Source organism: Poromitra crassiceps (assembly GCF_964638095.1).
Source record: "Poromitra crassiceps genome assembly, chromosome: 17".
NCBI classification, from domain to species: Eukaryota; Metazoa; Chordata; class Actinopteri; order Beryciformes; family Melamphaidae; genus Poromitra; species Poromitra crassiceps.
The window spans coordinates 30,210,224-30,237,203 of record NC_139635.1 but is presented as its reverse complement, the minus strand read 5'-3'; the positions used below and the strand labels follow the sequence as shown (position 1 = coordinate 30,237,203).

General features: G+C 44.8%; 1 protein-coding gene across 2 annotated transcripts in view; it reads right to left on the bottom strand.

Moving 5' to 3' along the window:
• Nucleotides 1-26,980, bottom strand: part of agap3 (ArfGAP with GTPase domain, ankyrin repeat and PH domain 3) — a 108,080-nt gene that overhangs the window by 50,299 nt on the left and 30,801 nt on the right. For both annotated transcript variants that reach the window (XM_083653783.1, XM_083653782.1), the window contains exons 7-12: nucleotides 24,088-24,215; nucleotides 22,631-22,783; nucleotides 16,896-16,979; nucleotides 12,554-12,658; nucleotides 9,230-9,401; nucleotides 2,132-2,284 (exon numbers count right to left, since the gene is read on the bottom strand). In XM_083653783.1, the coding sequence (XP_083509909.1) occupies nucleotides 2,132-2,284; nucleotides 9,230-9,401; nucleotides 12,554-12,658; nucleotides 16,896-16,979; nucleotides 22,631-22,783; nucleotides 24,088-24,215 (795 nt within the window). The remainder of the gene's footprint in view (nucleotides 1-2,131; nucleotides 2,285-9,229; nucleotides 9,402-12,553; nucleotides 12,659-16,895; nucleotides 16,980-22,630; nucleotides 22,784-24,087; nucleotides 24,216-26,980) is intronic.

Here is a 26,980-nt window from a genome sequence, read left to right as displayed (position 1 = left end):
TTAAGAATGGCTATCTTTATGAATGCAAGCAATAGAAAAATTGGGCCGGGGTTTAATCAAAAAATCTGCGCTCAATATTCAAGAGACATCACTACCTCTGCGTCTGCCTTGGCTCAATAGGTTTACAAATGAGGGCATTCTTTAAATAATATGGAAATGGTTACCTGGCTAAGACGCATTCATTCTTGAGTGAATCATCAATCTGCTGTTTTTGCATCTCTGAATCACATTTTATGTTAACCCGCAACCTTCACCAAGGATAATGGAGTGATTGGGCTTGGTTGAAGTCAATTCAAAATAATGGCAAAACAGGAGCACCCCTCACTGTGGAACACCCTATATTGATTATTGAAGGCACATTAGGATGAAAGATAAGAAGTCGCATTTCAATCACGCGTATGTTTTCTGATATATCCCCGTCACACTTGACACTAGACAGCTGTATTCTCCTGTTTTAATTCAGATTCTCCATTTGTAAGGATGCTTAAAAATCATCAATATCAAGTTTTTGAGGCACAAAGCTTGTCCTTTGCACTGTACAGCACAAGCCTCTTCAATGGTTTGACTATGCACCGATTACAGAGACGCTCCCTCCCGAGGACGCGCGACGTATCGATCATCTGACGCAGTGTTTCTAATATTATTCTCAGCTCATTTGCCTCATTCGAGCTCATTTGTGGTTACCTTAAAAGAGTAGCATGAAAATAATTGAAGAAAAGAAAAGTAATGGGCGCAAAATTGTGGATGTGATTTAGCTGGAGTCTGGATGCTGGTTAATGAGCTATGCTAATATCGAGGGCTTCTCAGTTTACCAAACATGAAAATGGGAAATTCTAGGCCGCTCATTTCATAGTTGAGGGTGGCAGCGCGAGGTTTCAGGAACTCCTATTTGTCACATTCACAAACATCCAGTATGAAGCCCTTTTCTCTCTCACACACGTTGAAATACAGACGCAAACACGCTCCATGGAAAACTCATACAAACAGCTACACACGGAAAAATTACGTGTGCGAGGACGCATACACACACACACACACACACACACACACACGACACACACTCACACGCTCATTTATTTGAGGACCCCACGAATCTAAGTAATTCTGCTTTGGGCGTGCTGCTGATGGGAGACGGGGGTAGGGGGTGATGGAAGTGCCTGCGTCCAGGCAGAATTGATCGTTTGGCAGCTCCAAATGAGAGACAGGCTTGTCTGCGGAACCAGGAGGGCCGTGCGCTTGGACTCCAGCGGTGCTCGTAAAGTGCGCTCTTTAAACTGCCGGGGCCCCTGGGAGCCCGTGGGGAGGGGGGGGAGCCGCCGCCGCTGCTAATGAGAACTACCAGAGTGCAAACATGCATGGAAATGACTGTTATTCTGTTGATGTGCATTTAAGTGCTTTTTTACTGCCAACCACAAAGAGAGGGAAATAACTGGTGATGAATGGTACCCCCGAAAAGCATTCATTTTCCTCTTCGGAAGAAGAGAGAGAAAAACAGAGAGAGCGAAAGAGAGAGAGAGAGAGAGAGAGAGAGAGAGAGAGAGAGAGAGAGAGAGAGTGTGTAAGATGGAAGGTAAAGACAGAATGGTGGGGTAGACATGCATGGTGAACGTATTATTTTATTTCACTCAAGTACACTGACAAGGCGCAGTGTAACGTGGAGGTGCGCGGATGGCAAAGAAATAAAGAAATAAAATAACCTTCCCTCTGAACACCCTCCTCACTCCTTCCATCAGAGTAGAGCAGCCAAAAAAGGTCACAGCGATCACGGAGCCCTGATCACCTCATTATGAAAATGAGCGTTGTTGCGCCCCGGTCTGGGAAAACCGGGTGGAAACGGCATCTGCATGGAACTACGCCTGGAGATCCGATCCCTTCGGTGTGTCTTACTCACTGCACTTTATGCCCTCGGGGGTAATGTTATGATCCATTTCTATTACGCCGAGCGCGCAGCATCCGCTGTGCGTGAGAATGGAGGTGTGCAGAGATCACGGGACGGGAAGGGAACGCTGACGATGGAAGGAGAGATTAAGTGCGGAATATGAAGAGAGAGAGAGAGAGAGAGAAGGAGAGAGAGAGAGAGAGAGAGAGGTAAAGCGGAGGAGAGTGTAGCAGGTGAGGCCGGGGGTCTTACGGGCGGTGCTGCTTGGGCTGGCGTTGATGACGGCTTCATTCCATTGGTCGGCGCTGGACACGGAGAAGGAGCGTTGGTGCATGCCGTCTTTGCCGCCGCCAAACGCCGAGCCACCCGACTGGAGGGACGTGCTGCTGTTGGAGTGAGGAGCGCCTGCAAAACAAGTGACAAACTATGACATAAACAAACATCGGAATTTCTCATCTTCTTTACAGCCATGCAAATTCCAGACTTCACTGAAGGACTGCTATAGTTTCCTTTAGGTCTATAAAGAAGTACTATTGATGTAATTGAGTTTACTGTTTTTGGTAGTTTCTCTAGACCGAATCCCAATGTTTGTTTACAATAATCTTCCAGGTAGAAAACTCTTGCATCACGTACATACAGAACAACACTTTCACTGACATTAGTTTGGAGACCTAATTTACATATTGCGCCACAGACTAAAGAAAATGACAGTTAGCCACCGACCGGCCTGTCACTGTTAGGGAGATTAGCTTATCAAAGACGCTAACACAGTAACTTAGGCTATACATAAAAATAAGCACAGCACAAATGTCAGATGGGTCAGGCCGGCCTGCTATGTTTAAGTATATTGTATATCTTTAAATGTTACAGTTATAGCTGAAAATTACAGAAATAAACGATAACAAAGCCGATATCTCCGCAATTCAAATCAGTCGCCAGTTGTCTACCCGGAAGTAACTGTTGTTGTTAGCGCAACGTCACGGTGATGCAGTCTATATAGCAGTGCAACACTGCTGCCACCATATTTGTGCACATCTCTCTGTCACCACCCTTCTCTCTCTCACACACACACGCACACAAAACCCTGTTCCCTCCGCCTCCGTCTCTAATTAGCCCTTAATTAACAAGATACACTCTGAACGCTAATTATCTCGCCTCATCCCTCTGACTGCCACATCCATCTCCACTGGCGTCAGCAGGCGTTCTCTCCCCAACTTCCAATCAGGCGAGCCGCGGACGCCTGGCTCTCTTTACTAATTCATGGGCTAGACTGCACCATGTGGGGTCCTTCCCTCCTGCTCCCGAGCAGTGGAACGCTCAACAACAGCTACAACTAACTCGTCCAAAAAGTCATCCATACACTTCCAGTCAAGTGAGCGGAGTAGGATTTAACTGGCAATGTTTGAAAACGGATTGAATTAAATGTTAATTTTTCATGTCCGAAAATTGCTCCCCCCCCAACCCTGTAAGATTTTATGAACAATATAAATTCAACAATGATAATGTTGCACTATTAAGAATTTTATAAGAAGAAATGTGCTTTATTTTGTATGATCGTTAAGAAAAAAATGTATAGGCTACAAAAAATATCTATATTTTTTGTAGCCTATACATTTTTTGTAAGCATTTTTTTTACAGTGCTCTGCAGTGTATCCATAATCAAACCAATAACTATCATTGTATGTCATCCAATGTATTAAAATGCAACATACAATATTATATAAATGATAACTAGCAAACACAATATAATTTAATGAAGTAAATGTTCTCACAGCAAATGCTGTTTTGACACTGAAAGGTTAAACATCCAGAGATTTTGTTTTGCTAAAAAATACGCATATCTCGCATTTCCTTAAGTATGCCTTCAGATCTCACAGGTATGACAAATCAAGGCCTTTTATTCAATAATTACGAGAGAATCTCAGTTTCTCATTGAGGTGACAGAAAATATAGCGTGTGTGTCTCGTGTAAAGTAAACTAAGCGGCACGGGTGCTTGTTAGGATAATATGTCCTACTCATTATCCAGAGTAATAAGTGTATCAAATTCACATAATCATGTCTAATTAGTATCAGTAATTATCTTGTTGGGCCCAGGAATATTAATCTTCAGCTCCCAGAGGGGAGGGAGCAGGATCGCAGCAAGGATGGGAGAGAGAGCGAGGGAATCATGCTGAGGAGCGCTGACTAAATTAGCATGCTCAAATCAGAGCAGAGAAGAGGGGGGGTAGAGAGAGAGAGAGACAGGGAGAGAGAGAGAGAGGGAGAGAGAAGTAGGGATATTGAAAAGAAAATGTGAAACTTTGTTTTCGAAAAAGTGACAGATGAATGATACAGCAAGAGGTCACGAGTCACGACTTCCGAAAAAAAAAGGGCTTCGGAAAGTGATTTTATTACTACTGAATTGTACCTAGCATTATGAAATACTGCAGCACTGGTTTCTAGCATAGACACCAAAGTGACACACAGGTAAATGTTTCAACTATAGGGGTGCAACTAATGATATTTTCATTATTGATTAATCTGTCGATTATTTTCTCGACTAATCAATTAGTCATTTGGTCTATAAAATGTCACAAAGTGGTGAAAATGTTCACTTTCCCCCAAGCCCACGATGACCATCCTCAAAAGTCTCGTTTTGTCCTGACCAACAGTCCACAACCCAAAGATAATCAGTTTATTGTCATAGAAGACTAAAGAAACCAGAAAATATTCACATTTAAAAAGCTGGAAGGAGAGAATATTAGTATTTCTTTTTTAAATATTCTAAAGGATTAATCGATTTTAAAAACAGTTGATTCATTTTCTGTCAATTGACTAATCGATTAATTGACTAATCGTTGCAACTCTAGTTTCAAGATTCATAAATGAAACCAGTCATGAAAGTGTATTATAGAATGTCCAGCAACTAATTAATTGTTTTGAGGTAATTCTAGTCAATTTTGCATTATTTGTACTATCAAAGTGAAAGTACATTTCTTCATTGACTAAAAATGAAGTTTGACTCGGGGAAAAAAAACAGTTAGGTAAGTACAAGGCAACTTCGATTGATATTTAAAATTCCACAATCATGTCTAATTGTCAAATTGGATGCTAATGATGAATGAATTATACATGGCTATATCCATTAGTCCCCAGAGACCACTCCTGCATAAAGGGGAGGATAATGTAATTACAGTGGAGAAATAATCAGCTTGTGGCATTAAAAGAGCCCTGTACTCCACAGCCACAGACAGGCTAGAGCAGCAGCAGTTTGCAGACTGAGTGACAAACTTGACCAACAGGCCAAAAGATCAGCGGCAATATTCAATGTTGCCAATTTTAGTGATGCTAAGGGTAACATTAGCGTGTCAAGGACCAAGGTTCAAATGCAGATATACCCACGTATTAGAATAACAATTAAATCAAGTACGAATCTTTACTCTTTTGCATATTGGCAATCTTGGATTAACATTTCTGAGCAAAACATGATGCGATGTTTAAAAAAAAAGTCCCTCTGCCTATAATACAGAGCACTCAGTTTGAGTCTGTCCTGTGCAGAACGTAGGACATTCGGTGAATTCACCAAACCTGAATTGCCCGAGGCCCCATTTCTCATCTATTCTGTGTTGATCAAATGTATCACAAATGTTTGACGAGATAAAAATCAATCTCCATTTCTGCTATGGAAATTCAACATGATTCATCCATTTACAGTGAAAATGGCCAGACGTCTAAATTAGATTTTGGCATTGGCAAACAGGAAAGTCTGGTTTGACTAAAATCACTGTCTACACTTGCATACTACTTTATTTTGCCTGATGAAAGAACCATTGCAATAAAGTATTACACAGGTGTAGACGGTGTGTGGGATTATATATCTTTCTCAGTATCTATGTTGTTGTTTTTTTGTGCTATACGCACCTGTCACTAAAATACCTTTAGGTGTGCATATATATATATATATATATATATATATATATATATATATACTGTATATATACACTGTATATATATATATATATGTATATAGTATGATAACCGTAAAGTTCAAATAGCACAAAACACGATAATGAATATTTCTCCGTGCCTGTATAGACGTGGCCATGTAGGGTGTTAAGTAGAGGCGATGGATTAGCGGGGAGCGGCGCCGCCTCGCTCCTCATCCCTCTTCCGGCCGGGCCGTCAGTGGTGCTGATGAGGCGTGACGAGCCTGACCCCTCCGTGGAGTTGTTGCCATTATGTACAAGTAGTGAGATAATGAAGCATTCATGCTAATGTGGGCCACGCAGCACATCATCTGCGGCGGTGTAATCTACCGCCATCACCACCACCACCACCACCACCACCAACGCCCCCTCCACCCCTGCACCGCCACCACCACAAACGCCCCTCCACCCGCTCCACTCCCTGCTACTGCTGCCACTCACTCCACTCATGCTCACGTGTATTATCCAATTTTATACTATGCAGCAAACCCACTCTATTATATTTACTTTAACCCTTGTGCGTAGTAATCCCACCCTGTTTTGTTTACATATTCTTCTAGTTTTATTGTCACTTTTTTGCACTAGTTTATTAAATTATTTTGACTTCTTTAATCTTTGTTTGACCTTTTTGATCTCGTTTATAATGCGGGACTTGCATGCCAAGCGTTTCATTGGCAGCTAACAACTGCTGCTGTGCTGTACTGCTACTGAATACTTTGGCAAATACACTTTGGTTTGATTTCCTCCAAAACAGAAGACAGACACGGGGATTTCGATAAAGTCTACAATCTTGATGCACACACTATCACTCATCTCTACGCAGATACGCAGATAAACTACTCCTCTTTAGGCCCTTACTTACTAGGGGCCAGTCTCCCGTGTTGCCCGACGACAGACTCTGATGTGGGCAGTGACCGAGGCAGAGAAAGACTGCCGGAGAGAGACTGCGGCGTCGAGCGGAGAGGAAAGCACTTCCCTGAAATCTCCACCTCTCCCACAATGCATCTCTCTCCTCGGCCGCAGGATTGATTAAAAGTGACTGGGCCCATTAATACTTTGATACAATGTATCTGTCGCCGGTGACACGGCGGGATGCGTGTTAACAGGGGGGATCATATTTAAAATGGTTCCGCTCAGCACCCAGCAAAGGAATTAAACCTGGCCGCTCTGCAAACTGGTGAGCGCATGCGTTCTCTCATTTACTCTCCGTCTTCTAAAGCTCTCCTCTTCATCTTCTCACCCCCCCCCCCCTCTCTCTCTCTCTCTATCCCTCTTCTAGCAGTGATTATAAAGGTCTTTAGATCTAAGGGATGAATGAATTACCAAAGGCAAAGACAAGGCTTGTGATTCGGACGCCATGAATGAAAGATTACCCCTTTGTTCCCTTCATCAATTGCATGTCTAATGAAATCAAAATCCCCGATCGCATAATCAGAAGAGGGTCCTCCACCCCGGAGAGAGACCTGATGTGATTTGTAACCTTTCTTTTTCTAAGTGGAGATTAACGCAAATCTCCCTCACATTGTTCCCCCGACGCGCAAATGGACGGAAAGTGAAAATCTTTGGGAATTTGCAGTTGAAAGAGTCTCTCGTAGCAGCATACAACATCCCCGTCAAGCGGGTGTTAAAAGGAAGAGGATTCATACTAAAGATAACAGGACCCTATTTGGTGTTGTTTTTCCAAATCCTGGTCTGGCCTGTTTTTCAGGCCCAATATTAGCAGGTCTTCTTTGTCTGCCCTGATGACTCCCCTCTACCCACCATTCAAGGTTAATTGTTTGTGGGTTGGAACAACCTCCACCCTACGTCCTTTGCTCTGTAAACTCCTACATCTTCTCTGCTTGTGACTGATTAACACATTCAGTGGCGGCCCTGGTGGTAGCACCTTGGCCAGGTCTGGCAGTGGCTTGCCTGGACAGTGCTAGCGGTCCCTGCTGACCCGTCTTTGGCAGTGTACCCACTCTCAACCAATTAGCTTTAGCCTGAGCGATGGAAACACTGTGCCTGTCCCACAGCCAATGAAGGACCCCGCCTCCCTCCGGGGATGGCTTTGCTAATTAGTATTAATTACTCTTAATCTTAACCCCCAAATCCAATCACCGGCTTCGCCTCTGTGAGCCTGCCAGACCCACTCTCTCCCGCCTCCGGGGGCACCGTTCGCAGGGTGGATCGCTCTATTTTTAAGCCTGGAAGGTGGAAAGCCCTGGTTGGAGATCAAACTGGTCTTTGTGACTGTAACCATGCTACCTTGGATTATGACAAATAATTAGGTCGGTGTTATCATTTTGTTGTGGGCCAGGATAAACAAAGATTTTTTTATGATATAATTTCCTGAAACATGGGCATGATATTTAAACACGGTGCCATCTCTAAATTCCCTGTTTACTCATTTAGGAAACTAATAGATTTCTCATAAGCGCTCATTAAGTCATCATTGTGTATATTACGTGGCAGCTAATTTGCATTAATGAAATATATGAAAAGTAGATAATTAACCTGTTGGGACCCATTTTTATGATTAATCACAAACTAAGGAGGTACAAAGTGAATACAGTCATAAAATCTACATTGCACAACCATTAAATAACCTGCTAATTGTTTATTCTTTAGGGTAGTTCATTAAACACATGTGACATGCCTATTTACCCGGCATCTTTTCCAAATAAATAAAGATTATTATTACCTTTACTACTACTACTACTACTACTACTACTACTACTACTACTACTACTACTACTACTACCACCACCTATGATCTTCAGGAAGAATAACTTGGTAAACTATGTTTAGAAGGGTTAGAAAATATAAAAGAAATATCCTGTAATTGAAAAGTACCCAAGCTAGGACCAGACCTGTCTTTCAGCTTTCAGGGGGCTCTTACCTATGTTCCTATACCCAGCTGCAGGGTGCTGCAGTCCTGAGGTGGGGGCTCTTACCTGTGTTTCCTATGCCCATCTGCAGGGTACTATGGTCCTGAGGTGGGGGCTCTTACCTGTGTTTCCTATGCCCATCTGCAGGGTACTATGGTCCTGAGGTGGGGGCTCTTACATGTCTTTCCTATACCCAGCTGCAGGGTGCTGCGGTCCTGAGGTGGGGGCTCTTATGTGTCTTTCCTATACCCAGCTGCAGGGTGCTGCGGTCCTGAGGTGGGGGCTCTTACCTGCGTTTCCTATACCCAGCTGCAGGGTGTTGCAGTCCTTAGGTGGGGGCTCTTACCTGTGTTTCCTATGCCCATCTGCAGGGTACTATGGTCCTGAGGTGGGGGCTCTTACCTGTGTTTCCTATACCCAGCTGCAGGGTGCTGCGGTCCTGAGGTGGGGGCTCTTACCTGTGTTTCCTATACCCAGCTGCAGGGTGCTGCGGTCCTGAGGTGGGGGCTCTTACCTGTGTTTCCTATACCCAGCTGCAGGGTGCTGCGGTCCTTGGTCAGCCCGTTGGTTTTGGGACTAGCCGTGGGGGCAACGGTGGCCACCGCTCTGGGCGGCCGCTTGCCCGGGACCTTGACTGTTGTCCTCAGCAAGTCGATCTCTTTCCCGTGCACGTTCTGCATGTAGTCCTGAAGTGAATCAGAAACAACAACAAAATACATTTTACAACATGGCAAGCAGTACACCGTGAACAGTCTACAGCCCGCAAAAGTTCCAAATATTTCCAGATATTTTGTGGGTTTCAGGCAATTGATTATACACAAAGTAGACCCAACGAGAATCGGGGAATTATGGAAGAACAAACAAATTAAAACACTATTCAATTTCCATCCTCATTAGTAGTAACAGCCCATCTCAGGCCATCTCCACTAAGTACACGGAGGGCTGTGCGATAGTGGAAATGATTGTAGCGCCATTATACATCACCTGTGCCCACGCCATCTCTCCAAATAGAGAGATGTTAGGCTTAATGAATGCAAACAGTCTCATTCTCTTTCAATTTGGCCGTTTGATTTGCTTTAAAGCCGCTCCTGCCCCAAAATGTGGGAAGCCAAGGTGAAAATCATTGGGCTCAGCAGAAAAAAGAGGAGGCAGATAGAGGCCAGCTCGGCCTTTGCCGCGGCCCCCACCGGCGCCGCGGCTTTATTACCGTGTCATAAAGCACTCATTTCTTTCCCCAGCCTCCTCGCTAATTACCCAGTGAGCGCTCTCATTTCATTTTATTGCTGGAATTAACAGCCAGATCGAAGCGTGCAAAGCTATTAAGATGTGTGATTAAGCCACATTCAATTAGTTTCTACAAACAATTTAATTGATGTAGCAGATAGAATTAACAGAAGGTGATTGTGTGGATGGCTTGGCTGACTGCGAAATTAAAAGGGTCCCCTCTCTTCCACTCTCTCGGTCTCCCTCTCTCTCTCTCTTTCTCCTCTGACTCTCTCTCTCCTCTGACTCTCTCTCTCCTTTTCTCCTCTGACTCTCTCCCTCTCTTTCTCCTCTGACTCTCTCTCCTTTTCTCCTCTGACTCTCTCTCTCTCTCTCTTTCTCCTCTGACTCTCACTCTCTCTTTCTCATTCCCTTCCCCCTTTCCCGTCCTTCCACTCTCTCTCCGCTCCACTGCTCAGAATGGGTTCGAGCTGTTACCGTGCTAATGTAGCCGTCGCTCCTATCTCACCTCCCTCAGTAAGTCAACAGATTCATAGATTCATAGAGTGCGCTGATGACCTGTAGTAGCTGTAATGATCAAGAGATAGCCTGTGCTCAGTCAATTACATACATTAGCGTAGCGCTACACTGCGCCGCTAATAACGGCTTGTAAATTAAAGCGCTAACGCACTGTCAATACAACGAGGCCACACGCCGTGATCACATCCGTAAGTGTTGGGGTCAAGTTTGAGCTGTGTTGTTAGAAATAAGGATGACGCTTCAGTAGTTTATGAAATATTTTGATCTGACATTTTAACTTGCCAAATTAAATAATTTTCCAAATGTAGACTAGAGCCATAAGCTACAAGCTGGACAGGAGGAATGAGTGAGAGTGATGGGGTGGGGGATTACAGCAGACCTGCCAACACTCCCGATTTTCCTGAGTCTTCCTATATTTTGTTTGACCCCTCTCTTCCACACTGCTCCCGTTTGGTCATTTCCCCCATTACGGGCTTTCAGAGGCTGCAGCGGACTTAGTTTTAAAGCCAGAATGTTTGTGTGTCATGTTAGCTTGTCGGGAAGGAGGCTAAATAACCAGGGATAGATAGACGCTGATATTTTCAAGCACTGGACCCACGGGCCACCAAACCCCTACATTTGGTGGCCCGTATTTTTTAGTGGCCCAAATGTAAACTTGTGTAAAAACAATACAGAAAAGGCAATTTAACACAACCTAACATAGTTAAGTGTGACACTTCAATAAATGAAAAGTCATTAACAGAATGAAAATATATTATTATTTACTGTTAATACAGTGGTCTTGTTTTCCACCTTGTGGCTTTAAGATGCAAATGCAGTTGGGGTGTTAGGGCTTGGTAAACCCATAATCTTACTTCAGTAGCCCTATAGCTACTAACTACAGTCGGTGGTGGCGAGTACAGTACTCATACAGAAACGTTATTGTGTATTGTGTGTTTTGTAGCAATTTCAATTAAAATTAAAATTGTAGGAATCGGAATGTTTCTGTAACTGTAACTTATAATGTTGTGTTGGTGAAGGCTCACATGTGTGGTGGCCACAGGGGGCCACCTACATCGGATATTTGGTGGCCAAAGAGTAACTTTTTGTGGCCCCGGGCCATAAGGCCATGGTTGATGTCGATCCCTGACAACGCTCAAAAGTTAGACTACATTTTGGTGAGGGAAAAACCATTTTCAAAAAGGGGCCCTTGACATCTCACTAGGGTTGGGGACCGAAACCCGGTACCACTATGCCACCGGTACCTTTACAACTGGTACCGAATAGCAACGCAGAATTAGGTGTCCCGGTTCATGCACCGTTTAGGCACCGGTACGTTTTTTTTAAAGTATCGTTTCAGCACCGGTATCGGAAAAATACAAATGATCGCCATCCCAACCTCTGACCTCAAGATATATTTTTTTGATAAGTGTAACGCAAGCTTTTGTCGAAAGATCAGTCACATTCTTGGGTAGGCTCAGAGGAAAAGCACAGTGTAACGCTGGCAGGTATGTTACTGAGGGAACAGGAGAGAGACGGAGCAGGGCGTGTCTGTGTGTGGTGCCGGCCTCCTCTCCTGAGCTGTCTGCTGCCAGCCAGCCGAGTGTTTAAGAGGTATTAGCGGCCCAGCGGGACTCTGACAGAGATGGATGTGGGAGGTTGGTCAGGCTCTGCTGCCGTGCGGCGAGAACCATTATAAATACAAGCCAGCGTGGCGTCTGGGCGCGGCGGACGGGCACGCGGGGCAGCAGCGCAGCCACGTCTCCATTAGCCAGCCAGCGCCGGGGATGGGCACCGCGGGAGGGAAGGGGGGGCACAGATGACCACTAGGACACCCCGTGCCCTCGTCCCAGCGCTATAGTCACAGAGTTGACTAACAGAGCCATTGCACACACAGCGATAATGCTCTGGAACGCCAGTCGCTGGGACATCACAAACGTATACGGCTGCATTCCAGTTCGATAACAGCGGTGGGCGGCAAGTGTAATTGCGCCAAGAGAAGCACGCTCGGCGGTGGAAAAAGTCCTATTTTTAAAACCTCGGGCCCCCCTAGAGTACAAACAGTGGTATAACAAAATACATCCAGCCGAATGGCGAGAGAAGCGGAGAGACTCACATGTAAACTGGGGTGGTAAGTGAGGACGCCGTTATCACACAGTGTGACGTATTTCTTTTTCCACTCCTTGTTGAGGGATTTGCCACTTCGCTTCAGAAGGATTCCCTGCAAGACAGAAAGCATCATGGTGAGCATTCCCTCCTTTCAAAGCAACATAGTGGACGATACAGGCCGTTATTAGTGTTAAACACGATAAAACAGCATTATTTATTATAAGTAATTATTACAGATTGATTACGTTTGTGACATCTAATATTTGCTTCGAGATAACATTTCACAAAGCAAACAAAGGTTATTCTAAGTGCCAATTACTGAGCAAGTACAAACATGAACTGCCAATACAGGTAACACTATCTGACAATGAGTGACAGAAAATACAATAAACCTTCCGAAATCTAGCCCCTCCTCCCACCCCTCATTTTGTGCTACAATGTGACGGCTCACAGGCTAAAGAGATAGTAGTTTTTGTATGCTGATCACTTGAACCTTCATCGTTGGCCAGGTTCCTCTGACACAGCATCCATTGAGAAAGGGAGACAATCGAAATTTGCCGGACCTCCTCCCCGCATTCATACACATAACAGGGCGAACTCTGGAGGACCTTTCTATCCTGGGATTAGGGAGTGTGATCTCTCCCCTCTTCAAAGCTCTCTTTCTATTCCACTTTATCTGCTGGTGCCTTCAAGGGCCTCAGATGGCTTCCTTATCTGCCGAGTCAATCCAGCGGTAAACAATGCAGTTCCTCTGCTGGAGGTGAGCAAACGCTGAGCGCCAGGGCCACGAGGCTCTCTGGGGTTAAGGACTGAGGAGGGGCCCCGCTTAATTAGGGGATTAGGCAGGGGGGGGGGGGGGGGGGGGGTGTTTGTGCTTTTGCAGCCAGGGCCAGTGTGTGTGTGTGTGTGTGTGTGTGTGTGTGTGTGTGTGTGTGTGTTTGTGTGTATGTGCTAACGGGGGGGGGGTTACTGTTTTGCTAGCCAGGCCCATCCTGCGGGGCTTTAATCCTGATTAACACATCAGGAAGAGTTGACCCTCGGTGACCCGGGCACCAGGCTGTTTGCCGACAATCATCCTAATCCGAAGCCTGCTTCATCTGGGCAGCCCGCTCCTCACTCTGGGCCGCATGCTGGGACAGCAAGAGTATGGGCTCCTTTTAGAGATGTTCCCATAGCATTTTTTCCTTCCCGATATCTGAACTTGTGTATCGGCTGAGACTGAGTGCCGATCCGATACCACTGCGTAAAAATAAATAAATCTATGTTTTGTGTTGAATTTTACAGCTGTATACTACTAAACCTGTATGGATGTGATATCTGCTTGCTATTGTATCATTGTTGTATGGACAAAACAAATATTCTTTTGAGAATATATTAAACACACATTTTCTAACTACTTGTTGCTGAAGCTTCTCAACGAATGATTTTAAAGATATTGAACAAATGATGTACAACTTCCTGAGCATTATGATAGAAGTACTGTTACAAGGCATACAATTATAGAGCGAGATTTCAAAATAGTTTTTAATCTCAGAAAGCCACGGTTAATTATTTTTTTCAAATATTGATACTTTTACTGATTTTCCCAGAAGAGACATTTTTATAAAATTATGTTCTTCAATCGATTGTTGCCGTCTGTCCATTCTGTTCACACTTTGGTCAATAAAAAGAACTGCAGACACATTTTAACGGCTTTCTAATCATACAAAGTAAATGGGCCGGTTACAAGGCCTCTGGCGACTTTATAATGCATGTTTTACAAGCAAATATGTTGCTCATCTTGTGGCCTTATTGAAGCATACATAAATCTATACATGCAATCAGCATGGAGCTTCATCAATTTAGCAGTGCTTTGAAGCGGATCAATAAATATACTGAGACAATAATGTGAAAATCTTTAGACATGCCCACTAATTTCTCCCTCGTTTTATTTGAACGTCGGCTGCAATACATTTCCCATAAACGGTGTCACTTTTCAGTCATTAGAAGCTTACATACAATGATTTGAGATAATTGATCATAATTGTTTTTTTACGGGTTGAGTTGGATGGAGCCGGTGTGCTCTTGGTTATGATACTTTGCCCGTGATAGTTTGACAGAATCAGAAGGCAATATGAGGAGAGCCCTCTGTCTCAATCACAGACACACACACACACACACACACTCACACAAAGAGAGAGCGCCGCGCTCCGCCTGCGCGACATAAGGAAACGGGCCGATCGTCAGACGTGCTCTCTGTGTCCGGCCAATTGCCATATCTCCACAGAGGAGATAGAGTCTCTGGCTTCTATTGTCACGGCACTAGAAGCAAAGCTGCATCCTGCCACTGAGGCTGAGTGATAGGCCGGCCCTTTGTGAGCGAGCGGGGAGCCGAGGGGGAGTGGGCCGACCGCAAGAAGAAAAGCCCACTGTTGGCAGCTCCCTCAGCAGTGAGTGCATTGTTACTCTTTTTATAGATGGGAGGGGGTGGGAGCGGGAGGGGGGGACATGCAGTGTGTAATTTGCCCCGATGGGGTGGTGAGGTGGGGGAGGGGCAGGGGGGGGCTGGAGGGGTAATTAAGCTCACATTGACACTTTGATCTTCTTGATTGTGCATTTGACTGGCTTGGAGATCAGCTAGTCACACTACAACCCCCTCCATCACCCCGTATATACCCTCCCACCTCTAGCCAAAAACCTTTGTGGGTAAAGAGGTCTTATCTTATTGTCAAAAGTTGCTATGATACCCGGGGAAAACGCCCCCCCCCCCCCCCCCCCCCCCGCCCCCCCACCTGTAGAGGGCAGCACCCTATAATCTGTTGGCTAAGAATGGGAGAGTTTACTGTAAAGATTGCTTAGAGGGGGGATTCTTTCTGATGGCTGTTCACCTGGCAGAGCCTGAAAGCTTCAGAGCTGCCAGCTAATGCAAGGATCTTACTGATCTCCACAGAAACCCAAACGCTTTACTGAGATCTAATGAAAATCACTTGTTTGAGGAATGAATTGCATGCGTTTTTTACTTGTGGATTTTACTCTCTGGGTGTTTTTATAGTTGCTGTGCACAAATTCAACCCTAATGTAAACTCCCTCTCATCAATAGCAAGTAGCACTTTTGATGTATACGCAAATATCCAGCACATATAACTTTGACGGAACCGCAATTTAACATCGAGTCTTTCATCTATCCATTCACTTATCTTATTTTAATTGTTTACACCGCGTTACGTTTGTATCCATTACATAAGCGTCTGACATCATAGACGATTGATTGATTGATAGATAGATGTTAAATTGCGGTTCCCTCAATTCCCTCGATTGATTGAAGGGCCTTGGAAGCCTCGTCCAGCCTGCAGCCATTAATTCACTTTGTCCAAAGCCTTGGGGCCGTGTTCCTCAAAGAGCCGGAAATGAGAGACGGCTCAACGTTTTCAAAAGGGACATTATCTCTCTGAGCACTCCTGTGATTTGCAGGTGAAGAGGGTAAGGATGGTGAGCCATTTTGAAAGCCCTCACACAATCACGAGTGAATAGTCATCAATGTGTCAATCACTTGTCCGTCGGTTACAGTTAGACCTTTAGAAATGCTCTGTATTACCTTGAAAGAAACAGAGAATTCTGACAACAATTCTTTGAGATGGTGAAAAATTAAATAAAAACTATTGTAAAGTAGAATGGGAACATGATCATACTAAGTGTTCACTGGTACACTGAATGTACCGGTATATTTTATCTCGAATTAAATATTGAGCGCTTTGTTGCTCTGATCACCCTGTTCAGAGTTGATTCAGATACTACGTTTGGAACGGTAAAACAACACATTTGTTGCTATCATTGAATGTCAAAATATGCGCACAAGACAATACAAAACATGTTGTACAGCACTTAATATTATCTCAAAAAGCAGATACTCTTAATCGAAAGGGCAAAGAAAACAATATATTTTGCATTCTTAGGCCAATTCTGACTGTCAAGCTTGATTATACGTGAATGGAGTATCAAGGAAATATATTATCACATACAAAAGTGAGCAATTATGACAGAAACTTATTATATAAATACATTACAAATAAATAAATATATATATTTGGTAAATGTGTGATTTATACAAGTCGGGAAATTACTTTGCTATTCTTTCTGATGCTATTCTCAAACCTCCCAGCCTTCCCCATCCTGCACAGCACATGCAATCATTTGTAATGTTGTGTCATCTCGCCATCTAGTGGTCACACGAGTGCATGACTTCGCCCAACAACCTGAATAAAACAGCCTAAGCAAATCATAAATAGTGAGAATATCAGTGATGAACAGTAAAGGCATTATACTTACCCAGCTAACTATGAGTGGTGTAGTTAAGAGATGAAAATGCTCACCTGTTTGATAGGTATGGCCCTTCCACTGCCTATGCTGTCTGTTTTACTCTCAACGCTCTTTGCTTGTTCACTGGCTTTCCGTGACTGCAAGAAAACAAGAGAGTCAGTCAGTAACTGAAGGGAGACGTTAATACAGCCGCAGAGTGGGAGTGGGGAGTGTGGTGAGTGCAATGTGCGTGCGTGCGTGCGTGTTTAACGTGTGAAAATGGCGGTCAGGGTGGGTGGGTGCTCGTGTTTGAGTGCTTGCCGTATTGTGAGAGACTCGACATTGCAAAATAAAAGTCTCAAAAAAGAAGCTTGAAATCAACAGACAAGCAGACCAGCGGAACAAACAGCGGTAACACTGACGTGCGTGCAAGTATAAAAAATTATAAAAAAATAATAATAATAGACCAATCCAAGACCACACTAGACACAGAAGACCATCTCAACACAGAGGAGACCAAAGACGACCACACATTGAGTCATGACTCAGCCCTGAAACCCAGTGGGAGATCCTTCCCTCCGTTTCAGACCCAGATAGGGTCTTTGGCCGACCTGAAGTCCACCTGCTATACCCAGTGAGGCTTCAGCCTTTTGCATAGATGCATCGAGAAGGACTTTTGTAGCACAGTAAATAGAAGGTAACAGGTTAGCGGGAGAGAGAGAGGGCAAAACGGTTATTAGACATGAGACTTCAGTACACGCAGTCTCCGTCGACCTGTAAAACCTTCTGGGACATTATAGAATGATAGCAGACTTCAGACATGCAGTTCAACCATTTGAAGTGTTAGGGTTAGGAAGGTCACAACAGCAATGCAACAAGCAACATATTTCAAGTTTGTTTCCGTGCCTGTGGAAAGAATCAATTCATTACATGTACACGGGAGACATCATTTGATCATAAATGTCCACCCCACCCCAACACAAATAAGTAGATGAGGTACAGGCAGGGACAGACATGAGTATGGTCTCACTCAGAACATGAGAAATGTCCAATCACCAATGGAGAGAGGTAGAGTTCAAATAAACCAACTCTGGTTTATATTTTTTCCAACATTTTATTATTATTTTTTATGATGATTTTTTTTAGCTTCTATACAGACACCATACAAAGCAAGTCACAGATCCACTTCAAAATATTCAACAGATTGAGCCAAACATTGCAGTTCCCACAAAATATAGGATGGACAATAAAGGCATTATTTCATATATTTCTTATATGTATGTAATATACTTTTTATAGAGTACCATTGTAAATAAAATACAATACAAGATATACAGCAGTCTATATTTTGTCAATCCGTTCATGATAGAAAACCGATTATGCAAGAGTTCATAATCTCTGTACCAAACCTAAAATGAAAATAAATAAATAAATAAATATATCAAATAAATAAATAAATGTAAACAATGGAATGTGGAAAAATAAATAGCCCAAAATCAAAAAGGAAACACAAATTAAGCGCAACTACATTCATACAAGTCGGTGCAACCCAGTTGATAGTAACTCTCAATATAATTTCTGTGTAATACCTCAACCATGACACACTACTCTGATTTTTATGAAGGCCTTCATAAAACTATCCAAAATTACTCCATCTAAAATACCTCTCAGATATCACATAATATACCACATTTTCAATGGAAAACAAATAGGATATAAAATAAAAACTGATCAAATTAATGCATCTAAAATGAAAAAGAGAGAGAGAGAGAGAAAGAAGAAAAAAGTGTACTTGGCACCTCTAGTCCTTGAGTCCTCATTTATGGCAAAAGGCAGTGTGATGTCATGTAAGGAAGGGGTTTGTCCTTTGGGTGGCTGGATAACAGTTCCAAGAGTGACTTGACTGTACAGTGTTTGTATGGGATGTTTGAACAGAGGTTGGGGGGGGGGGGCGGGGGCAGCGTGGATGGGGCATTTCCAGAAGAGTCCCTACAGTCTGTCTCGCTTTGGAGTATTTGACAGTCTACTTTGAGCCCACGCAGACAACTTGGAAAAAAAGGACTTGGGGGGGGGAAAAAAGGATTCGAACTTGTTAGACGCAAAGTCCTATGGTTTTCCGTATAGTGCAAGTTCTATGCATTACCCTGAATGCAGTAAAGCACTAAGGGTAAAGCAGCAACAAACTGTGAGTCCGCAATCAGTAATCTCCTTTCTATGGGGATTGGCAAAGCAGGGGGACTCTGTTTTTAAACCATCACGCTCTTCTAATTGGGACAGAGTTGGAAAGCCCTTTTTGTTGAAGAAAAGTTGGAAGCAGAAGCACAAATCTGCAAATATTGAAAAACATTTCAGATGGTTATTTTTTTTGTTTTACTTTTGTTTTGTTTCATATGTGGAGATCCAGCAACAACTCAAGGGACTATAAAATATGAAATGTAAAATGGCAGACAATAATACATGGGTTTAATGAGTATGAAAAGGTGGGACGAAAGGATTTATATATTTTAAAAAAAATCATCTAAATTCGTCAAGAGTGTGCTTTTCAACACAAAAAGGGACAGACAGCCTGAAGACCTCAGGAAACCTCAGACAGATTACAAAACCAATTGTGACAGTTACCGTACTTGACGATGGACGCACTAGGAAAGAATAATGTGTAGTGTGCTGACACCTAGTGGCCAAGGGTAGGAATGGTAGAAACTGGCTTGAGATGATTATGACTGGTGACATTGATGGGTGATAGGCGGTGAAAAGACGGGAGTGATACACAAGCGTCTTTCGTAGTAAAGCTTTGAGTTTTATCGAATTACTTTTTAAAGAAATTACCCCAACTACTTCATTATGAAGACAGATTCACCTATTACTTTATCACTTTACTAATTCAAGGTGCTTTTCAAAGAAACTGTATTCGGTGTTAAATTATTCTTATGTCTGATGTGATTGTAGCCAGAAAGTTGGGCCAATAATCTGAAATCAAAAGTGATTTGATTTTTATTCTCCAACACTGATAACAAACAAAAAAACTGCACTAGGGCGGATTTCGTTGTAGATTTCAAGAGTCCCAGTGCCGGTGCCATTGTAACAACAATATGACAAATATTACTGTTCATATCCAAACACCACCTGCAGTGTAAATGATTCCTTCTACAGTTTCTCCCCATCTGTAATATTAGAAAGAAATAGCTAGTATGCAATGATTAAAGTGAATCTGATATTGATCCTTTTGAAGTAATCTGTCAAAGTTTGTCTAATGATGACATTAAGGCATATTTTCCTTCTTTGAGTACTCCTCTCGAAACTCCCCCAAAACAACGTAAAAATGCACTACTTACAAGAGTGTGGCTAGAAAATATGACAGGATTTTCCAATGGCAACCTGCCAACTATCAGTGAATAGCAGGACTTTTAGAGAACTTGTACTTTTACATAGGAATTAATTAATCATTTTTATAAGACCGGACAAAGTGAGGGAAGGGACAGCTTTGCCGTTATTGGGTTTGGGTTTGATGAGCTATTTTGTCTTGTCTGTAGTTTCGTAAAATGGCCCAAAAAAAAAAGAAACAAAAAATCTGCATTGCAAGTCTTCCTCTCCATCGTACTCTTCAAGTGTCACTGGAGAAAAAACTGACATCACCGCGTGAGCCCTCCACGCCTTCCTCCTCCTCGCTTTAACTCCTCCCCCTCCCCTGCCGCGTCCGCCCTCCGGCCCCTCCCACTCGCCGCTCCTTCAGAAGGTCATGAGCTGAAACTCCCGCTCCGCTTGCCACTCCGGCACCCACACTGGGTAGGTGTGCGCGTGCCTCGGCATGTCCATGACGCGCACGGGGAGAGGCTCGTGTCTCTGGTGGACATGGTTAGTCACTACCTAAGCAGGGGGGAGGGGGGGAGGGGGAGGGAGAGAACACGGGGAGCTAGCACAGAGCCTGCACTGCTCGGACGCCACAAGCCTGCGGCTCCCACAGCAGCTGGGGGGGAGAGAGGGTGGAGGCGGCAGGAGAGATAGAAGGGGGGAGGATAGAGGGAAGGTTAGAGAAGGAGTTAGTTAGAGAGAGAGAGAGAGAGGGAAGGAAAGAGAGAGAGAGCGAGAGAGAGAGATTGAGGCAACAGGTAGAGGTGTTAAGCCAAGATTATAACTTGCGCGTCCGCGAGGGTCCACATGGCGTCAATTTTGCCAGCAGAGGTCAAGTGGTCAAGTCCGTGCCGCCACTATGCTACAAGGGCACAACTGCTCATGTGCTGGAAAACCAAAATAAACGTTGAATTTGAAGATAGCAGTTTTTTTTGCTGCTCTCAACCCGGTTAATTTGGCTATATTCTTCGTTACAGCGACTAATTACCCGCTGTACATTAAACTACGCTAGTTCTGCTCAAGCACTCATAGCTCTCTCCTTGTTTTAGTGACTTTCTCACTAATCCCACAGTTGTTTACCCACTTTTCAGATCTCCTATTTACGTAGCTTAGCATTTAGCTTAGCAGGTAAGCGACGGCTTCTCTCTCTAGCTGTCAATGTGTACGTCAGACGCCGGTCTACTGCGCGCGTGTGGAAGGCGTCCTCCGAGCAGACTCCAGAAACTAGTAGAAACAGAACTATGACGAGTGCGTGGCGTCGGCAGCTGTCCGTGCACGCGTCCACTCGGGGGTATAAGCAAGGCTTTAGGGGCAGTCGGTGAGGGGAGAAGGAAGGGGAGGGAGGACCGGTTGAGGGGATAGGGGCACTTTATAGGGGGGCGGGGGGCAGCGGTACGAGGGAGAGAGGGCTGGGAAAGGGGTAACAGCAGAGAAGGCTGGTATAGGGAAAGGGGTAACAGCAGAGAAGGCTGGTAGAGGAGCAGAGAGGAGGAGGGGGAAAATGGGTGAGAGGCTGGGTAGAAGAGGGCAGAGGCTACAACAAGTATAAGACAAGCTGAGGATAGCGGAGGAAAGGAGAGTGGTTAGTGCACACATATGCTATTGGTTAGAGGCAAAGGGTCAAATAGGACAGGGGGCATGGGGGGTAGAGAGCGGGCAGACAGGGGGCGCTGCTGGGGTTATATAACCTAAAGGAGGGGAGGGGGTGTGGTGCTATATTAGAGCCAGAGGGGGGGGGCACTGCACTAACAGGGAGAGGGCTGGGGCACGGGGTGGGTAGGTGGGGAGGGGGTTAGCGGCTGCGAGGGCAGTTAGAGCTATCTGGAGGTGGGGTGGTGGAGAGGGTGAACATGCATTATTAGTAGCATGTAGACAGGCCATAGGCTGCCTCAGGCCTCTTTAAGTTTAGTGGAGCCGGAGAAGTGGCTTTGGTTGCGGGGGGGGGGGGGGGGGGGGGGGGGTCTGCCTTCTCTTTCCCGAAAAGGGAAGTCACTGCAAAGAGAGGATCTAGTCAAAAATAAGAGGGGTGGGGAGGAAGGGAGGCCAAAGATTTAGACAGAGTAGAGGGCCCACCCGGCCCAGTTTCTATGAGCGAGATGAGTAACCCAATTACTTCCAATTAGGAAACAGAAAAGAGGACATGAAAAGAGCTGAGACAGAATTTTTTTCCACAGTGCTTAGCTTTGATATTTGCTTTTAGAGAAAGTCTTTTTGGGGAAGTGGGGGGGGGGGGGGGGGGAGTGGAGGGGGGGGGGGGGGGGGGAGTCTAATAGTTTTTTTTCCTCCTTTGCCCATTGCACTGTGTGACCAAGACGCTTTTGTGCCCGCATCGGAGGCAGGAGAGGTGGCTTTGATGAGTTTTCGAGCTGCCTGTCTCCCTCTGGTGGACAAGGTGTGCACGGCAGCATGCCTCCTAGTAGTGTGAGTGGGTGTTGCTTTGCATCAGCTGCCGCATACTTACTGTGAAAATGTTGGAGCGGCGCTTCGACTGCTTGCGGATGGGCGTGGGCGTGTTGGAGGCGGCGATGGTCTCGATGCGCATCTCCCGCTGACTGATGCTGGGGGTGGAGGGAACGGAGGAGGAGTAGTCGCTGAACGCACCCCCGTTGGCCGCCTGGGGAGGGAGAGAGATGAAGAGGAACCGACAACATCAGAGGGAGGGAGGGAGGGAGGGAGGGAGGGAGGGAAGGCGGGAGGGGGAGAGAGAGAGACAGAGACACAATGAAAATCAGAGAATCGGAAAACGGAAAAGAAAAACCAAATAAGGAAGTCAATTTAGAAGAGATTTGATGTTGACAGAATTTCTATACTGAGGCACATGGTATTCATATTCATACACCAACAATGAATGCAATGATGAAAATAAAAGGGTGGAGACAATACTAAAAACAGTCAGAAACAACCAGAAAGCCGTGTTTCCATCAACTTATTTTTACAGAGAGTATTTTTACAGTGAGGGAGTGGGAGAGTGAGGATTTTTCTCCCATTTTCTCCCCAATTGTACTTGGCCAATTCCACCTGCTGTCCTGGTCATTGCTCCACCCCCCTCTGCTGCCTGCTGTCCTGGTCATTGCTCCACCCCCCTCTGCCGATCCAAAGTCATGCCACTTCCGGTACACAAACCACCGTCAGAAAAGATGAGTGGGGGTGAACAGCGAGAGACAATCATTTTTTGATCCCGTTTGAATTGTGCTAAGAAGTAGGCCTACACATATGAGGCTTGTCAACTTAAAAGATAACTTTGCAAGTGAAGAAAGTCGCAGTTTGTCATAAAACTGTTGCACTATAAGTTAGAAATCAGACATACTACGTACACACAACCAATCATGTAAGTGATGTCATAACTTTCTCTCCCACCAGGCCATGTTGTTGTTGGTGGGGTTATGTATATTGTGCGAGGCGAGAGATGTAGTTGATTGAGCGCCTTCATACAAAACGAAACTTTACATTTCAGTTTTACGACAAACTGTGACTTTCTTGAATTGCAAAGGTATCTTTTAAATTCACATGTGTGCTTCATGACACAATTCAACTGGGATCCAAAAAATATTGTCGTTTATCACCACTCATATTTTTTCAGACGCTGGTTCTGGTTCGTATGGTGAAGCAGGAAGTGGGCGTGACTTTGGCTTTCTATTCCCCACCAGTTACCCTCCCCCTGTACAGGCGCCCTGATCGACCAGAGGAGGCGCTAGTGCAACAACCAGGACTTGGACCCCACCGGCTTCCCACCCGCAGACACGGCCAATTCTTCTGCCAATATTTGGAAATACATTAAAAGTGAGTAAATACATTAGCAGTAGAGAGATTAGTGACTAGTCTTGGAGGGTCAGGGACAGGGGGCGGGGTCTTGGATTGTCAGGGACAGGGGACGGGGTCTTGGAGGCTCAGGGACAGGGGACGGGGACGGGGACTTACCTGATTAATGTGGACAGAAGGGATGGACGCTGCGGGGACTGACGAGTGGCTGGGAGAGTTAGGAAGAGATTTGCAGGGACCGATGGAGAGCTGCTGCTTTTTCCTCAGGGCCACAACCTTCTGGGCAACTGGAGGAGGAGAGAGCCACAAGCAGCACGCGTCAGGAGAGTGTACATCAGCCTCTTTGAATGCTCCTTGACATCATTAATTAGCTCTAAAAGGAATACAGTTTGTGAGAGATTGGCCTGTTGGCCAACAACATGCCCCTTAAGTGATGAGAACACCAACATCATTCTTTTATCCCGAGTATAGATTGTTCTGCCAAGTCATTTGAAAAGTTCTGCGCTTTAGGTCCTAACCTGCCAGATGGTTTGTTTTCACATAACCACGAGGGAACGAGTTGCTCGGAAAAGCGTTTCAAAGGGCGGGCACTTTCAAAAAATACCTGGATGAACCATCTGTCCATCTCGTCTGCCACAGGAGCGTGGCAAGATGGATTTGTCGTGTGATCGTGATCTCGTGATCTTGCGTGAATCCAGGTGTCTCGCAAGGCTAGTTCAGTCTGGTCGTTTCGTGTAGAATTGTTCAAATCTACATAAAATCTAATACAAAAATGATACTATTTTTGTATTAGATTTTATGTTTTGAACTACTTTCCCTGTGGATATGTCTTTTCTCCCGCAGGACTTGGAGCGTGACTCGTTTGTGTGTGTGTGTGTGTGTGTGTGTGTGTGTGTGTGTGTGTGTGTGTGTGTGTGTGTGTGTGTGTGTGTGTGTAGGAAGTGAATGTGAAGTGAATGTGGTGGGTGATGATGATGGGACTGTGCACAACTAAGAAATCACTACGCAGTGGTTGCTCACCTGAAATGGTTCCAAAAATAAACCGTGCCCACACAACTAACAGAGTTAATGATATTTCATTTTTCAAACTTATGAATCTACAGGTCATAGAATAAAACCTCCAACTTTTTATCCCCAACACTCTGTGTGTGTGTGTGTGTGTGTGTGTGTGTGTGTGTGTGTGTGTGTGTGTGTGTGTGTGCGTGCGTGCGTGCGTGCGTGCGTGCGTGCGTGCGTGCGTGTGTCTGTTAGCATGGAGCACTGGTGTGAGCAGTCTGCTGGGGACACGTGGATGATTGTGGTATTTATCTTCTCATCTCTTAATGGGGTAAGTGAATGGGCCAATCTCACAAACCTCTGGGTCATTTATCATTGGAAGAAGGCTCACTTCAGCCTGACTTCAGAGCAAAGAATACAGGGTCATCTGAAGCCTGCTGTAGGTCAAGGAAGGGTCTGTAATACAAAATTGTGTGATGCCATGTTCACGCTTCAGTGCTTTTATATCACTATTAAAACAGAGCCATAAACAGAACCATATTAGATATTGTAAAGATGGTTTTAACTATCTGGTTTTAAAGTCTTATACATCAAAGGCTTCTCCACACCAGACATCCTATAATAATCTTATAATAAGAATGCAAAGTCTCTGTCTGACTGTGTGTTCGGCCACAGCTATGCCGTTGTACGTGTGATCGTGCTGAATCCTTCAGGAAGTGTAAAGAGCACCCCTGCAGGCGACCTAACGGAGCCGGATTTTTTAAATTAGGCGCTAGTAAATGGGCAACAATGGCTAAATTAGTGGCCAAAATGCCTCAACACAGGTTCAGCACCATGGAGAGCTCCATTCGTTAGCTGCGGACGGAGCTCCCTTGAGTGAAGGAGCTGAGCGGAGTTGGAATCATCCAGGGAAGTGGACTATGAAAAGAGTGAGAAGCTGCATGCCAACTCTGTGCGCAAGGCCTGACTAAATGGCCAGTGACACAGGGATGGGTATTTCGCTAGTTTTGTAAATTAAAGTCCAAGTGGGAGAAAAAAAATGTGGTTCTTGTTTCCTAATAAACAGAACATTAATATCAGATTAAACATATTAAGATGAACAAAGCAGGCAAATGCTACTGCAGCAAGAAGAGAGAGCTGCATGAGTACATTAGTGAAACCTCCATGGGCCTTTTGCTTTCCAAGCTGGTAATAATCAACATACTGTATGGTGGCTCGTACAGATCTCCTGAAATAAGGGCGCCTCCACTTCCAAGAAAAATAATAATACAATATGACGTTGGCAAAAATTAGTCTGTCATTCACTGAGCCCCGCGGTGTGATGTTAGCCAAATCAGGCTATTGTTACCATCTGAGGAGACCTGATTTGCCATGCGGTTGGTGCAACCCGTCAGTTAATTCATAGCACACTCAAGTGAGGGGACTGGATGGGGTGAAGCGGAGGGAGGGAGGTGTTGTTCAGCGCTGCGTGATTTGAATTAGCAGTGAGGAGAGAGAGAGAGAGATGATTTCAAGTAGCGCTGACAGCTGGGACCAGAGCGTCGCGGCTGCCTGCTGCAGCATGGCAAATAGGGAGAGAAGGCGAGAGAGTGATACATTACAGAGTGAGAGAGTGATACAGAGTGAGGCCTCCAGACAGCGAGCACTCCATGTCAAATAGGGCATCGGGAAGCAATGAAGGCAGGGAGGGAAGACAACGTGCCCGTGCATCAACAGTCAATATGCGCTGTGTTACATATTCAGAAAGTTGCGTGAAGCGACGACAGGCTTTCTAAAATGCCGCGCACGCTCAAGGGGGAAATGCATTGTCATTTGAAACGGCTTGGTCTTCAAATGTCAGTTTCATCATTTCAATTGTGGATTCAGGAGAAAACTCCTGAGTTTCAAGATACTTAATACTTACGAGACATTATTTCACCTACTATACGAGGAATCAGCGTGACGTCACGACGACAACAAACACCTGCCTTCCGGGCGTCTCTGTGGGGTGTTGTGCGCAAATCCACCCCCATGCACGTAAATACAATGTAAATACATGCACCCTTACTAGGCGCTG